General features: G+C 50.1%; 1 protein-coding gene across 3 annotated transcripts; it reads left to right on the top strand.

Annotated features, from left to right (window-relative positions):
• The first annotated feature begins 728 nt into the window (after positions 1 to 728).
• On the top strand, positions 729 to 14,449 carry HDAC3 (histone deacetylase 3). Of its 3 annotated transcripts, none has more exons than XM_042891817.1 (15): positions 729 to 839; positions 1,008 to 1,090; positions 5,686 to 5,828; positions 7,019 to 7,100; positions 8,198 to 8,254; positions 8,346 to 8,401; positions 10,556 to 10,689; positions 10,954 to 11,034; positions 11,126 to 11,199; positions 11,429 to 11,493; positions 11,799 to 11,888; positions 12,014 to 12,072; positions 12,434 to 12,489; positions 12,904 to 13,062; positions 13,238 to 14,449. In XM_042891817.1, exons 1-15 carry the CDS (start codon positions 785 to 787, stop codon positions 13,304 to 13,306), a joined length of 1,263 nt encoding a protein of 420 aa, XP_042747751.1. In that variant the 5' UTR covers positions 729 to 784; the 3' UTR covers positions 13,307 to 14,449. The 3 variants fall into 3 exon arrangements, with proteins under 3 accessions (XP_042747751.1, XP_042747750.1, XP_042747753.1); XM_042891816.1 differs by having other exon boundaries at positions 730 to 839; positions 12,410 to 12,489; XM_042891819.1 differs by lacking the exons at positions 729 to 839; positions 1,008 to 1,090 and adding an exon at positions 5,070 to 5,384 and having other exon boundaries at positions 12,410 to 12,489.
• Positions 14,450 to 14,757: the final 308 nt, after the last annotated feature.

Below are 14,757 nucleotides of genomic sequence, written 5' to 3'. Positions count from 1 at the left end.
CCCAATGCATTTCTGCATAGCAGTCCAAACGGGGGGTGCAACCAGTCCTGATCACGCCATCCCCTTTCCCATGGGAACCCTGCATGGAAAGAGCTGGAAGCAGGAAAGGAGCAGGCAAGGAGTGGGCTCTGCTCCTGCCAGGCACATCACAGGGGTATCCCATCCCATAGAGTTCCTCCACCCATCCTTCTTTGCTTCTGTCAGCACTTATGGGGCAGTACTGGGGCATGGCATGGTGGCTCTGGCCCCAGCATCCCCCTGGATCAGCATCCCCATAGAGCCCCAAACCTGTGTCCTTATCCCCACGGGGATACATCCCTGTGTCCTCATGCCCATGGAGCTACGTCTCCATGGAACCCCAGCCCCGTGTCTCCAACCCCACGGAGCCCCATCGCTGCGGATGTGCACCCCAACGGGCTCCATCCATACAGAACTCCATTCCAGCGGATCCGCATCCCCATGGGGCTGCATCCTGCATCCTTGCTTGGTCCATTCAGAAGCCCTGGAGGCTTCGGGCTCCCTTGTGACACTGCTGGCAGCTCTGCTCCAAACATCGCCACGGTTAACGGGAGCGCAGCTGCAGGCACGCTGTCTGCGAAGTGGGCGGTGCTTTAGCAACGCCCCGCCCCCGTTTCGCTCAAGCTCCGCCTCCATCCCGCTCAAGCCTCGCCCCTTACCGGCCACTTCTCGCGAGATCTAACGCGCAGCCAAGCGCCGACGGGCGGTGCGGTCGCGAAGTGATGACGTAGAAGGGGCGCGGGGCGGCGGTGGTGGCCTGTTCGCCATGGCGAAGACCGTGGCCTATTTCTACGACCCGGACGTCGGCAATTTCCACTACGGTGCGGGGCTGGGGTCGGGCCGGGTGGGGATCGGGCTGATTTGGCCCCGCTCCCGGCTCGGGGTCGGGGCTGCAGAGCTGTACCGGCCCGCGGGAACGGCCTGTGCTGCACTCGGGCCTAATCCTGCTCCGTGCCGCCCCTGACCGCCTGTGGTTTCCTTCCTTCCAGGAGCCGGGCACCCCATGAAGCCGCACCGTCTGGCGCTCACCCACAGCCTGGTGCTGCACTACGGCCTCTACAAGAAGATGATCGTGAGCATCGCTCCCCGGGGGGAGGGCGGGTGGGCGGGCTGTGGGGTCTCCACACGCGGAGCTGAGCTGCTGACCCCGGTTCCCAGCTGTCAATGCAGAGGCTTGGGCTGCGTTGCTGAGTTCTCTGTTAGAAAGTTCATTTGGCCTTTCTCGTGGCCTTCGGCTCCATACTGGGCCCAGCAGGTAGCACTGCTCACAGGTGTGGCTGTGGCATCTTTAGGGTCTGCTGAGCCCCCAGCACCCGCCTGAGCACTGAGGCCATGGCAGCACTGCTGGCTGTTAGTGCTGAGCTGAGCTGGCGCTTGGAGGAGTGACAGTGGATGTGAAACCTCTGTGCCTGGAGCTGCCTTTGGCAGAACCCAGCAATCACTGTGGCTGTGTGTTATCATACACTGATAAAAAGAAGCCCTCTGGAGGCTGACGGTCCATCTCAGTGCCTGAATGGAGTTCGTTCATCCTATCTCATACTTTATACATGTCTTTGACATCCTTGCTCCCCAGCCAATTCGCTCAACGTAGTTACTGGTGTTACTATTGGGAAAGATGTTTGTTTTTTTTTTCCTGAATGCTGAACTGTGTAATCCTGTTAAAACATAGTCATTGTTTAGTGATGATCAAAAAGGAAGCTGATGTTTTCTTATGTTTCGAGTATGAGAGGAATGGAATCTCACCACAAATGTGTGGTACCCGTGTGGTGAAATACGTTGTTTCACTTGGCATAAGGGGCACTGAGCTCAGCCCCTTTCCTGTGAATCCCTGCTCGCTTTGCTGTCTTGTCCTCTAGGACAGAGCAAAGAAAGCTCTGCAGTACAGGGTGTGATGTCTCACAGTACGAGAGCAAGGCAGGGGTGCTGAGAAGTGTGTGGTTGCTTGATGCTTCTGAGATGGCTGCTGCACTAAGATGCTGCCCCACTGCACTGGGGCTGCTTCCTTTGTTCTTGGCTAGCTTCTTGGCACCTCAGTTCTGAGGGATCGTATCTGAACTGTTTTGGCTGCTGAGGGATTAGATTCCTGTGCCAAGTGGCGCAGTGCCAGGTCACAGTGTCTGATTCACAACCCAGGTCTGGCTGCTCCTTGTTGTCCCCAGAGCCCGTCATCTGCTTCATGTGCCCTGGGGAAAAGCTGCTCCCCAGGAGGCTGCTGCAGCTCCATGCCTTTCTGGCTGTGTGTTTGGGTCTCTATGTATGTGTACTTGCTTGTGTCCATGTACGTAACAGGGTTTCCTCTCGTGGGTGTTACCTCTTTAAAAGGAAGAGCACTTCTGTCACAGGCATCATCACACATAGCACAGAAGGGGTAAACCATTGCTTGAAGGTGCAGGGATGCTGCTGCTGTCTCTTCCTCTATGTGCTCACACATGCCATCTGTATTTCCTTTGCCACTTTGCAGTCAGGCCATTCTCCCTGTGAAACTCCAAACCAGCAGCTTCCCTGTAACTGGTGTCTGAACTCAGTGACCAGGAGGTTATGCTGATGCAAGGGCACATTCCTGTGACAGCTTTGTGCAAACAGCAGTCACTCCAGCCAGGCCAGGCACCTCCACACTGCTGACAGCTCCCCAGTCTTCCTCTTCCCCAGCATTTACTGCACTTTCAAGGATCTGCTGGGTATTTGGTTGTGATAGCAGAGAAAGCCTGTCCTCAAAGGGCATTTGTTCAAGCACTCAGGAGTCAGGTGATGCTAAAAGCAGAGTTGTGTTATTGTGAGCACAGGAGAGCAGTAACGTTGGTCCTGGCACATGGTGTTTGCACTGTTTGAGAGGGCAAGACAAGGTGCAATACTCTTGCAGGCATGGTAGCAAAATGTGAGCAGACAAGTTAATGCAAGCAGGAAAACTGCTTGCTCACAGCTGCTTTAAACATGCCACACAACTTTGACGTTATCTCTTAGTGCTCTGTGAGTGCCTGGCATTTGGCTTGGGCTCAAGTTCAAGCTGTTCCACTGCCAGAGCACTTTGTGGTGAGAGACCTGGGGATTGAGTGGGAGGAAATAGAAAATGAGCTGTCCCAAAATGAACGCACAGCATCAATTTTTAAAAGGAGATGCTAAAATGGACGGGTGAAACTGCTCCTTGATGCAGTATCTGAAATTAATTCAGTATGCTGAAGTATTTAAAAAGCTCCCTTGTGCATTCAGCATTGCTCCTGCAGTTTGATGCTCAGGAACATCGCATCCTTTAGATTTTTCAGCTGCCACTGTAGGAGCTTTTGCAGGTGTGGTTATCAGCAAGTGCTGAGGGCTGAGCCCTCTGCAGGGTCTGCCCTCACACTGGTGCATGCTGGCTGCTTTGGCCAGTCGCTGGGAAGCCAATCCCTGCTTGGCATGGCGATGGGATGCAGGCTGTAGGGGCTGTTCTGACCCCTTTGCTATCAGCTCTCTCTTCCCAGTGGAGCTCCTGGTCCTTGCCACCCACCCTGCCATGCATGCCTTTCCCTTCCTTTCATTTTCTTGTCCCCATCTCCTGCCCCAGCAGAGCCTGCTCTTTTTTCTCCTCCCAGCCTCTGAGGCTTTTTTCTCTGCCTGCTTTGCCTTTTTCTTCTCTGCTCAGGTGCATCTGCACCCTTTTATCGTATTACTTTCTCCTGTCTTGCCTGCATACAGGCAGTTAAAACTGTTGAGACAGCAGGAAGAAGTTGCCCCACTCCTGCTGTGCTCTTGGGGAAGCTCTGGCTGGGGTATCTCGGAGAGCACCGAATCTTCACAGAGTTTAGCATTCAGATTTTTGACTGCAAATGTATGGAGTAGTTTCTCTTGAGTTGGGAATTCTCCTACAGAAAGAGCAAAAAGCACATTCAGACCAGACACCAAATGTTAAGCCCATGTCTGTGTGAGGCAGTAGGCAGGGCTGAGCGTTTCACTGTTTTTAGCCCTGAAACGTGGTGGTTTTTTGAGGGGGGAGGTGAGGGTTACACTTTCCTCAAGAAGCTGAAACTGCAGAGGAAACTTCATCCTGACTGGCAGAGCTCTGAGCACATAAAAGTTGGGGATTATTGGCCGACTGTGACTACAAAAGGCCCTGTTAACTCTGTGCTGTGGTTGCATCATTACCTGCCTTCCTCACCACCTCCAAACAAGAGGCTGCTATTTTGTCAAGGTAGCTGAAGTCAGGTTTACTTCCTGATGTCTTTTCCAGCTTATTTGTGGCTGTGGTGGACAAATCTTTAAGGCTCAGCATTGCACAGAGGGGGAGAATTATCTGGCTGCTCGTGTTCTCTGCTTTTCTGCTGCGTCTTCCTGCTGCCTTTCCTGTGCTGCATCTGGAAGCTGCTGGATCTCGTGGGAACCGATGGAACTCAGTCACTCAGCAAAAGCAGGAGAGTTTTGTGCTGAGCTGGCTGAGCAAGGGGCTGAGTGCCAGGCGTGCTCAGGGAGGTGCCTGGGGTTGTGGCTGCAGCGGGTGAAGGGCAAGAGGAGGGGGAAGGAGTCAGCTTTCCCCTTTTCCCAGCTGTGAGTAGGTCTGGAAGCTTTTGGTTTTGTTGTTGTTTTTCCATCCCTCCTTTCTGCTCCAAGTCCCCTCTGTGTCTTTGTCCAAGAACATCTCTTGAGTGTCGCTTCTTTTCTGTGACATTGTAGTCTTGAGTTACTCACTCATCAGGCTTCCTGATGGACCTTGTTGGGTCTGGCCCCACTTTCACCCCTGCCTGCCAGTCCCACTCTCTTGGCTCTAGCTATCCCAAGCAGCAGAGCCCCACACATTGACAGGGAAAGTACCGTGCCACATGTAGAGCAGCACAGTGAAGGAGATACCACATTTGTTAGGCTGTGTTTTACCTCTATTTTACATATCAGAGGTTCTGCCTGGCCCAGGGAAGGCATGCTGTGGGAGCTGCCTCAGCACATTCTCCCTCTGGAGATGAGCTCATGCTTCCTATGTGTTTTGTTTTTTAATCTTCCAATGATTTTATAAAGCGTGTGCTTTAATTAAGACAAGTTCTGAAACACGAAAGATTCTCTCTTACTGGTTTCAGTGTAGCTTTGGTTTCCCCTTTTTGGGTACGTGGAGTTGATTTTTAACTTCCTGTTTATTGAGGTATGCGTGTTAAGTGCCAAACTGGCAAATGTGTGTTGTCATGAGAACTTCAGTTCAAATCCATCCAGCCCCATGACTGTTTTTAGCTGACTTTCCAAAGGAAACAAAGCTTATGCAAACATTCCATCTGCCTAAGAGCCTTCTCCAAATTAACTTCTGAACTTACCAGCCCTGTAAACAGCTCTGATGGAGGGACGGAAACCTCCTCGACATCAAGGTGTTGTGACTGGTGAGGCAGCAGTGCTCCCATGAGGACAGAGCTGAGGTTTGGATTCAGCTGTCACTTTTTGCTGGCTTGCTGTCTGTCCAGACAAGGGGTGGGGGGATAGTGGTGGAAAGAAGGGATCAGAGAGCATATGGGAGAAGCTGCAGTTCTTACGAAGGGCAGGAGATGGCTAGAAGATAGGAGTCAGTTGGGAAACAGGCTTTGTGGAGCAATTTGTTGCGTGTCAATGCATGTGAACATCAGGACCACTCTTAGATACACTTTGTGCAGCTCCTTTGTCAGCCTGAGGTTTCTTACAGTCAAAGCAAACACAGGATGTGATCTTGTCTTTCTCTTGAAGGTTTTCAAGCCGTACCAGGCGTCGCAGCATGACATGTGCAGGTTCCACTCCGAGGACTACATAGACTTCCTGCAGAGAGTGAGTCCCAACAACATGCAGGGCTTCACCAAGAGCCTCAATGCCTTCAACGTGGGTGATGACTGGTGAGTGCCCTGCGCCTCCTGTGGACGTGGAGGCAGAAAGGCTGCTCTGATGTGCACTGCTTGTGTCTGGAGGACTGTGCAGTGTGTACTGGTTCTTATTTTTGAAGCAGAATGAGGTGCATGCCCCTCCTGAGCATAGCAGAGTATTGGAACTGCCTCGATTCCTTCCCCTTCTCTTCAGATCTTATCATCCTCCTTTTTAGATCTGTATTTACATCATAAGCTCATTGCATTAAAGGCTGTACCTCCACTTGTTCTTGCAGAACCTCCAGTTCTTCTTGAAAATACTATTTTATTTTATTTTAAATAGTTGCCTATCATTTTGGCTACCTTAATAAGTGCATGTTAAGCTCTGAGAGCCTGATTTTCAGGTGGAACCAAGGAGAGTTTAATGCTTCTGTCTTCACATGAGAGCTTGGTAAGAATATTCAATTCCAGTCTTTCACATTTATGAGACAAGCCTTGACAGGAGTGTGTGGAAGGGCTCTGTGTGACTGAGGAAGGACGCAGCATGCCTTGTCTGAGCAAAGTAAGGGCTGTCAGAGAATAAGGTTGTTCTGTATTCTTTGGAAGGGAAATCTGTAAGTCCTAGCATGAGAGGAGTTACATTAGATAGAGAACACTGTTATCCCAAGGTATTGGGATCATAGCCAGGTTTTTACTATTTAGGCTGGAAATCAGAAGGCTGTTTTGTAACATTACTCTGATCAGAAACCACTTATCAGAATACAGGAGGAAAACGGAAATCTGTAAGTTATTGTTTGTGCATGGATGACACTTGGGATGTCTGTGTGCCACTAAGTCACAAGCATCACACCACATCCTCTGTTCCTTTACTCTCCTGGAGATCCTGGTGCCTGTATTGGCACTGCACGGTGGGTTTGATCCTCTGCCCCAAGAGCTGCATTCACATCCAGTTGCAGTATATTGCATCCTGTGCTGTGTGCTGGGCAGTGGAGTGGGAAGGATCTTCCCAATGCTGATACAGGGAGATGGCATGGGGCAGACCTGTCCTCCTTCCCCTGAGTCACATCCCAGCTCTGGACACACATCAGCAGGGCTGCAGGACAGATGCTGTCGTGTGATGTGGGCAGAGGAGAGCTTTCAGGACTGGCTTTGCTCAGGAGTGGCGTAGAGAAATGAGAAGATGTTCTTTGTTTGAATCATGACTTCTTTTTTCTTTTTCTCAGCCCGGTGTTTCCAGGGCTCTTTGAGTTTTGCTCTCGTTACACTGGGGCCTCCCTGCAGGGAGCAACGCAGCTGAACAACAAGGTAACTGAGCTTGGGCTTATCTCTGAAACGCTGGTAGAAGACAACTGGCTATCAGTTCAAGGATATGAATGTGCTTAGTATAATAATGTGGCATCCTCTGCTTTGTGGCAGTGTAAATTCTTCCCACTGTAAGAATGTGAAGGTTAAGACTATTCCCACGTCATTACAGTGACAAAATTATAGACAATGTAAGTTGGAAAAGACTTGTGAGGCAACAACAACACAAGTCTACCACTGATCTGCATCCCTAAGCACCACATCCACAAGTCTTTTCAGTGCCTCTAGGGATGGAAACCACCACCTCCCTGGGCAACCTGCTCCCATAGCTGACCACCCTTTCTGTGAACAAACTCTTCTTGATACCAATCTAAACCTCCCCTAGTGCAACTTGAGGCTGTTACCTCACATCCTATCGTTTGTCACCTGAGAAAAGAGACTGCTATCTCCTTGCTGCATCCTCTTTTCAGATAGCTGTGTAGGGTGATGAGGTCTGTCCCAAACATCCTCTTCTCCAAGCTGAACTGCCCCAGCTCCTTCAGCTGTTCCTCATATGCCTTCAGAACCAGTTATTTAGCTGTTCAATGCAGAGAGGGTCACAGCTTGCTTATAGTGCACATAGTAAAGCCAGAAGTGCAATAAGCCTGTAGGAACTCACCTGCTGAGAGATCTCCAGAATGCTGCTAGGTCTCTGCTATGGAAATGCATTAAATGGGGCCACTCAGTATGCCTGAAGAAGAGGGAGAATAACAAAGCTTCAGAGGTGTGGATCTTTCAGAGTGAGAATGCTTTTGGGAAAGGTCTAATGAGCGTAACAGGCAAACACAGGAAAAAGCTACATGTGCCAAGTGTTCTGCCTGGTGCTGGATGGAGTAGCTGGTCTTTTCTAAATCTCAAGGGGGATGTAAAGCACACAGCTAATCTGCTGCTTGGGCTAATGAGCAGGACAGAGCTTTGGAAAGGCCTCTGTGGGTGAAGCAATGGGCAGAGGGGTGTTTGTGGGCCACAGTGCTGGGCTGGCCAAAGTCCCTTCTGACAAAACAGATGCGAGGTTGTTGTAACCGTATCGTCACATTAAACTAACTTATCTTTCCTTCCAGATCTGTGATATTGCAATAAACTGGGCAGGGGGCCTACATCATGCCAAGAAGTTTGAGGTAACGAGGTGTACCTGCATCTTTCTTTCTTTTTGCACCTGTTGTTCTCTGTTGATTATTTATATACTGACTGCTTTTCTCTGCGTGGCAGGCTTCTGGGTTCTGTTACGTCAACGACATAGTGATTGGCATCCTGGAGCTGCTCAAGTAAGGACGTGGGGCAAGTGCACTGCTGCATGGCTGGTGTGTGACTTCCCTCTCTGTGCTGATCTCTCTCCCTCATCTCTGTGGTGGCAGTTCCTTTCTGGAGTCCAAGAAGGGCTCAGTGGCTTGGCCTGAGCTCTTCTTTACACGCAAGGAGTCTGAAGAATTGGGATGTCTGACTCCAGCTTTGTTACCCTGCTGCCTAAGCGAGGTGGAGAGGTTCAGTTCTGTTTCTCCTCATCCATCTGTGAAATAGCCATTTCAGGGTCTCCTGGCTCGCTGCCTTTTTGCTTCAGTGAGCCTTTTGTAGGTAAATGCAGCATGTGGCTCACTGGAGAGTTGAATGGCTTGCATCTTCCTTGATTTGCTTGACTGGATGAAGAGCAGGACTTGGGTAACACAAGCAATTAAAGGATGCTTGCTTTGAATAGAAAAGAGTTTATTGTTTTTCTTCAGAAAACAAAAAGTAAAATCAGAATGGAAGGAAGAGAGAAATACCTGACGTTTCTTAGATTAGTCAGTGCTGTATTTTTTTTGTACTCTCAGGTGCCCTGCAGTCAGTATTTAATGATAAGGAAGATGTTGCAGGATTAAACCAAGAAGAAAAGATTTGAGGATTCTGGTTGGTTGACCAGAAAATAGTTATATGACTGATGGCAAGCTCGCTTGCTTGCAAAGTCAGACTTATGGGACGTCCTGGGGTTTCTTTACACCTCCTTCCTTTCTGTCAGCCTTCCCTATGTTGAGTTTGGGACCTCAGGTCTTTACTGTTGCATCTGTGCCCACCTGTTTTCTTGTCTCACATGAGTCCTGTTTGCTAGAGGTTTCAATTACTCCTCATGGGAGACGATATTGTGTCCTTATTCTTTTGTTCCACGCTTTGGAAAAAGTCCTTGCCTCCCTTTACACAAAGGCTGTGTCTACGTGGCCCCTTCTTCTCTTTGCTGACATTTGCCTTCAGGATTAAAAAAGCAGGGCAGTTTTATGACTGCTTGTGTCTCTGGGAGGCTGAGTCGAGGTGCTGTTCTGCTAATCAGCATGGCTCAGTGCCATCAACCAGCGCCATTAGGGTCACTGCAGGCACATTTAAGGCTCTGCTTCCAGCAGGCAGATGGTGTGAGCCACACGTTCCTCCTCTCTGCTTCTTGTGTTAGCTTGTTTTTTCAGGTCCCTCCTGCTAGAGTTTTGGCATGCATGCCGGATCCCCTGCTCTGTGGGGACTGACCAGATGCAGCATTTCCTTTAGAAAAGTTGTGGGAGTTCTCTGCAGCTGGGCATGCAGTCCTTGAGCTGACAGCAGGCTCAGTGCCACATCTCCAGCACTTAGCAGTAGCAGTGCTGTCACCTGCACGTCAGCTTTGACCATTACACCAGAGTGTTTACTTCCAGTGATCTCCTATTCCTCCTCCTCTACCAGCAGGCTGGTAAATGTCATGCCTGAAATGCCTGTTGGAGTGGCTGTGCCAAAGGGAGTCCAGTTACCCTTCTTTTCCTTTCTATACCTGAACGTGCATTCTGACTCATGCTGTGCTCAGTGCTTCCCCCACCCCTGTTGTCATTAATCAGCCTCTCACCATCCTCACAATGTTGCCTCAAGGATGCTGCTTGTTGTCCTGAGGGGCTGACAGCACTCTGCCCTGATTTCAGCAGTGGGAGCAAGGCAGGCCCTGCAGCCCAGCCTGGTGGCTTTGGTAGTGGCCAGCTTGCACACAGTGCTGCCAGTGCTCTGGCATGAGGAGGCAGTGAGCATTCCTTGGCTAACATACCATTTATTTCCAGATACATTTAAAAATTCTTGGAGTTCTTAAAGCCTAACTAGCTCAGGTTGTCTGAGGGGGGAGGAGGGGAAACACAACAGGCAGCTCTCTAACTCTTGTGGTTAAAATCAGTTTCTTTTTCTGTGGTTTCAAAAGTATTTCTGGCCCTGCCTGAAAACGTTTTGTTCTATGATCTCTTTCCGGGCTCAGCAGAAGAAAATGCTTTAGTGGGGTGGGTGCTGAAGTTGAAGCTGTGTATAAATGTGGCATATCAGAAGCTATTTGTTATGAGATAGATGAAATCTTCTGGTGGGTGGGCATTTTCATTGCACAGAGGCATATGCGGGGCCATTTAGTGTATAGCAACCAATAATGCTGCTTTTTCTCCTGTCTCTGGTAGATACCACCCTCGTGTTCTGTACATTGACATTGATATCCATCACGGAGATGGTGTGCAGGAAGCTTTCTACTTGACAGACCGTGTGATGACTGTGTCGTTTCATAAATATGGGAACTATTTTTTTCCTGGTACAGGTATGTAGCTTCCTTGGCAACGTGAACTTGGCCTTGTTTCAGAGTCCTTCAAAAGTGCTGCTGGAGTTTAGGGGTCTGAAATTATTAGATTAGAACAACAGGAGGAAATGATGGAAGAAAGGAGATGGAGAAGCAGCTAGAGAGGAGCAGAACTGTAATTCTTTGTAGTAAACAGGTTGTAGCTGGGTTAACAGACCAGATCTGGCTTTCTGGCTCCTGTGAAGTCTTAGGGCTGTTGTGGCTCTTCTGTCTTTCCTTGGCCAGGGGACATGTATGAAGTTGGTGCAGAGAGTGGCCGTTATTACTGTCTCAACGTGCCTCTACGAGATGGTATCGATGACCAAAGTAAGCAGGTGGCCCTTGCCCTTCTCCCTTGCCCAAATGTTCGCTGATCCTTTTCTGCAGAGCCATGACAAACTTGTTTTTCTCCCCAAAGGTTACAAACACCTCTTCCAACCAGTCATTAACCAGGTGGTAGATTACTATCAGCCCACCTGCATCGTATTGCAGGTAAGGAAACAGGCCTTGGTGCACATGTACGTTCTTGTCAGAGGCTGTAGCTTGAAGGGCCATTTCTCAAATGCCTTACTGGGAGGTCAGGGTTGGTGTGACACATCTGAACTGCTAGGTGAAGTCCCCTTTGCTGAATAAAGCTGGCGGAGGGGTAGGGATGCCAATGTGTGTCTGGAAATCAATGGCTATCTAGCCAAAACTCAGTTGTTCTTTTTCTCTTCCCCAGTGCGGTGCGGATTCTCTGGGTTGTGACCGTTTGGGCTGCTTTAACCTCAGTATAAGAGGACATGGGTAAGCACAGCAGGGCTGGGACGCAGCAGAACAACTGCAGACGGTCCTGTGTTGGGAGACTTGAGCTTTCAGCCTTCCAGCTGCACCAGCTTCACTTGTTTTTAAACTGTTGTGCGACAGAGGCTCTCAGAATGGGACTCTGTGGAAAAGCAGCAGTTCGCAGAGCAGCACATGGTTCAGGAGGAGCCCTGAGCTCCGTGTTTGTCACACCAGCCGTGGTGGTGGATGAGCACACAGTGAGATTTCAAGCACGTGGACGCGTGCTGCAGGTAGCAGCGTTGATGCTGGTTCTCTGGGGTTTGTAGGGAGTGCGTGGAGTACGTCAAGAGTTTCAACATCCCCTTGCTGGTGCTGGGAGGAGGCGGCTACACAGTCCGCAACGTGGCACGGTGCTGGTGAGTCTTATGGGTTTGCTGTGTATCTGAGGCATTTGCTCTGGGCTTTGTCCCCCACGAGCACCCTGTAGCTTGGTCTGCACTGAGCTCATTTGAGTCTGTGTTGTTTTGTCCTTTCTTTTCAGGACTTACGAAACGTCGTTGCTTGTAGATGAAGCAATTAGCGAAGAGCTCCCATACAGTGGTAAGTTCAGGTTCCCTTGTTTTCCTTACTAGTTAAGCTAAAGCACTTGTATCAGCTGAACATTTAGCACTTAATTCTGTGTCGACCAGGGCCAAAGAAACAGCACTTCCTGACCTTAGTCCTGATCCCCTTCCATCTCCCCTTCATAGGCTTACCTGATGCAGTAAGGATGTGTCTGCTCAGCATTTTATTTGGATCACTTGAGTGGCTTTAGCATTACTTCTGCTGCCTCTCTTGGTTACCTCTAGCATGGTGGGAGGGTGAGCTCTGCTTCCCTGCAGAGCCGTGCATCTGCTGACTGGCTCCCTTGCCCATGTGCTTTAACTCTTGCTCACAGAGTACTTTGAATACTTCGCTCCAGATTTCACTCTTCATCCTGATGTCAGCACGAGGATTGAAAATCAGAACTCCAGGCAGGTGAGTGCCTTGCATGCCTTACAGCAGTGTCCAGGTGTGAAGCTCTGAAAACCCTGTGGTTGATGCCCTGTCCTGCAAAACCAGATGGAGCCCAGGCAAGGAATTATTGTGGCGGCAGAAAGCTGAGAGAGCGAACGCAGGCTTTTCTCTGGGACGTCAGAAAGTCTCAAAGGGTCTGTAATATTTGCAAACTCTGCTGGATTGTCTTACTGTTCTCTGAGAGCTGGAGCCTCAGGGATTGAATTAACTTTCCCATCTCTTCTGCTCTGCTAAATAGCTTTCTGCACGAAGGCATTTCTCACGGCCAGCACACAGGCGATGCAGGCAGGCAGTAGTGCTGACCATCGTGGCTCTGAGCAAAGCATCAGATCTCTTGGTGATGATCCCTCTGTTTGTTGTTTTTTTTCTGAACAGTACTTGGATCAGATCAGACAGACAATATTTGAGAATCTGAAGATGTTGAACCATGCTCCCAGCGTGCAGATCCACGACGTCCCTTCTGACTTGCTGAGCTACGATCGCACAGACGAACCTGATCCAGAGGAAAGAGGCTCTGAGGAAAACTACAGCAGGTACAGCTCTAATGTTCTGGTGAGATGAGCTTTCCTTTCTGTCCCTGCAGGATCCTCTCTCTGTAAATATGTGGTCTCCTCATAAAACAATCCATGGGCTGTGTGAGTGCAGGGCATCTTCTGATCTTGTAGGCGTTTGTCTCTGATAGTGTCTTTTTGCGGCCCCCCCCCCCCGCCCCGAAGCTGCCAACGAGTTTTATGATGGTGACCACGATAATGACAAAGAGAGCGACGTTGAGATCTGAGGAATCTGATGGACTCTCTGGAGATCTGGGACTCTGGACCATGGGGGGGTTCCCGTGTTGGACACTGGTGCAGTTAATTGGCTGCGTGGGAGCCAGTGAGCCCTCCCTTCATATTCGACTGCATGCAGTGGCAGCAGAAAACAGCACCACTGCAGACTTCTGCTCCCTGAAACGCAGAGAGCAGTGAAACACGTTCCTTGCTTTCCACCATGCATCGCGGTTCCACCTGTCACCAATCTGGGAAATGGAAATTCAAGCAGCTCTCAGACCCGTGCCGTGGACTGGCTGGCAGCCACGCAGCTGCCTTCTGAGCCCCACTCACTCAGCTTCTTCAGCTCCCCTGCAGGTTTCAGCCAGAAAGGTGGGAGCTCAAGTGTCTGTGCCTGGAGCCTCTGCCTCATCAGCAGCACACCTGCCACGTCCTGCTGTCCCCAGCCCTCTGCTCAGGTACCCACTCGGTTGTCCTCTTGAAGCCTGCACCGAGGCTTGGCTTTCTTCTATCCTTTCTACCCATCTGCTGCTCCACAGCTCAAAGAAAAGCATTCAACAAGACGAGGCCAGTTCTGGGGTAGGGATCAGGAGCACGGTTGGAGCAGGGTGAAAGAATGTACGCAGTGCAGTCTTGTTCGTTGCCCCTATGCTCAGCTTTGTGCTCACAAATGGGTAATGCCACACTTGGCCAAGTTGGACCTAACTCCCTTTTTTTTAATAAAAAAAAAAGTTTTTTGAAAGGTTAAAATCAGTGTGAAACAGCAGTTTGGTGGCCAAGATGAGTGCACAGCGTGTCTCACAGCTCTAACGTAGCTTCCAGCTGTGTTTTCCAAGTCCATAGGTGTGTTTGCAAGAGGCTTGGGCTGCTCACCGGGAGCAAAAACCACCTCCTGGCTGCACCCCAGAGATGTCGCTGCTCATGGGTGAGGGAGGCTGCCTCCTGCAGGTCCTGCTGTCTTGTCCTGATAGCAGCAGAGGTTTTCCAGATTCCAGACTTTGCTGCTCCTTCTCCTGCACCATCACCTGGTCCTCTTGTGGTTTGGAGGGTGCTGTTTGGGGACAGGGGAGGGGCTCAGCCTCTTACTGTACCGTTCTGTTTGTTTACTAATGTCTTTAAACATTAAATGAAGAGGCAGTATTTTTCTTACCTGATCTGTTTGTCTGTTTAATGCTCGTGCCTTTTTTGACTCCTGTCCTCCTTGAAGTGTACAGAGCAGAGTGAGGGGAGCCCTGGGTTCTGGGCTTGTGGCTGTACCTGCTTATACCTCTGGAACAGGGAGAGCTGACCAGGTTGCTGCAGAGTGCATGTAAAAACCTTGTTTTAATTGTAGGTTCTTCACATTGCACGCTCCACGAGAGGCTGCTCTTCCTGTGTTCCTCAGGCACATGTCAGTCACTCTCCATTTCTGATTCTGCTGCCATCTCGTTTTTACTCCCTGTCCCCAATGCTGGGGTGTGAT

Source organism: Lagopus leucura, unplaced genomic scaffold (assembly GCF_019238085.1).
Source record: "Lagopus leucura isolate 7727_CA_CO unplaced genomic scaffold, USGS_WTPT01 105-2_obj-0_obj, whole genome shotgun sequence".
Classification (NCBI taxonomy): Eukaryota; Metazoa; Chordata; class Aves; order Galliformes; family Phasianidae; genus Lagopus; species Lagopus leucura.
Note: the sequence above shows the minus strand (reverse complement) of the source record. Positions and strands in the feature narration are given on the sequence as shown.

Coding starts and splice junctions, on each gene's coding strand:
- HDAC3 (XM_042891816.1), top strand. CDS start 785: ATGGCGAAGACCGTGGCCTATTTCTACGACCCGGACGTCGGCAATTTC. Junction 11,200..11,428: donor CCACCTGCATCGTATTGCAG/GTAAGGAAACAG, acceptor TCTCTTCCCCAG/TGCGGTGCGGATTCTCTGGG. Junction 13,063..13,237: donor CTGAGGAAAACTACAGCAGG/TACAGCTCTAAT, acceptor CCCCCCCCCCGC/CCCGAAGCTGCCAACGAGTT.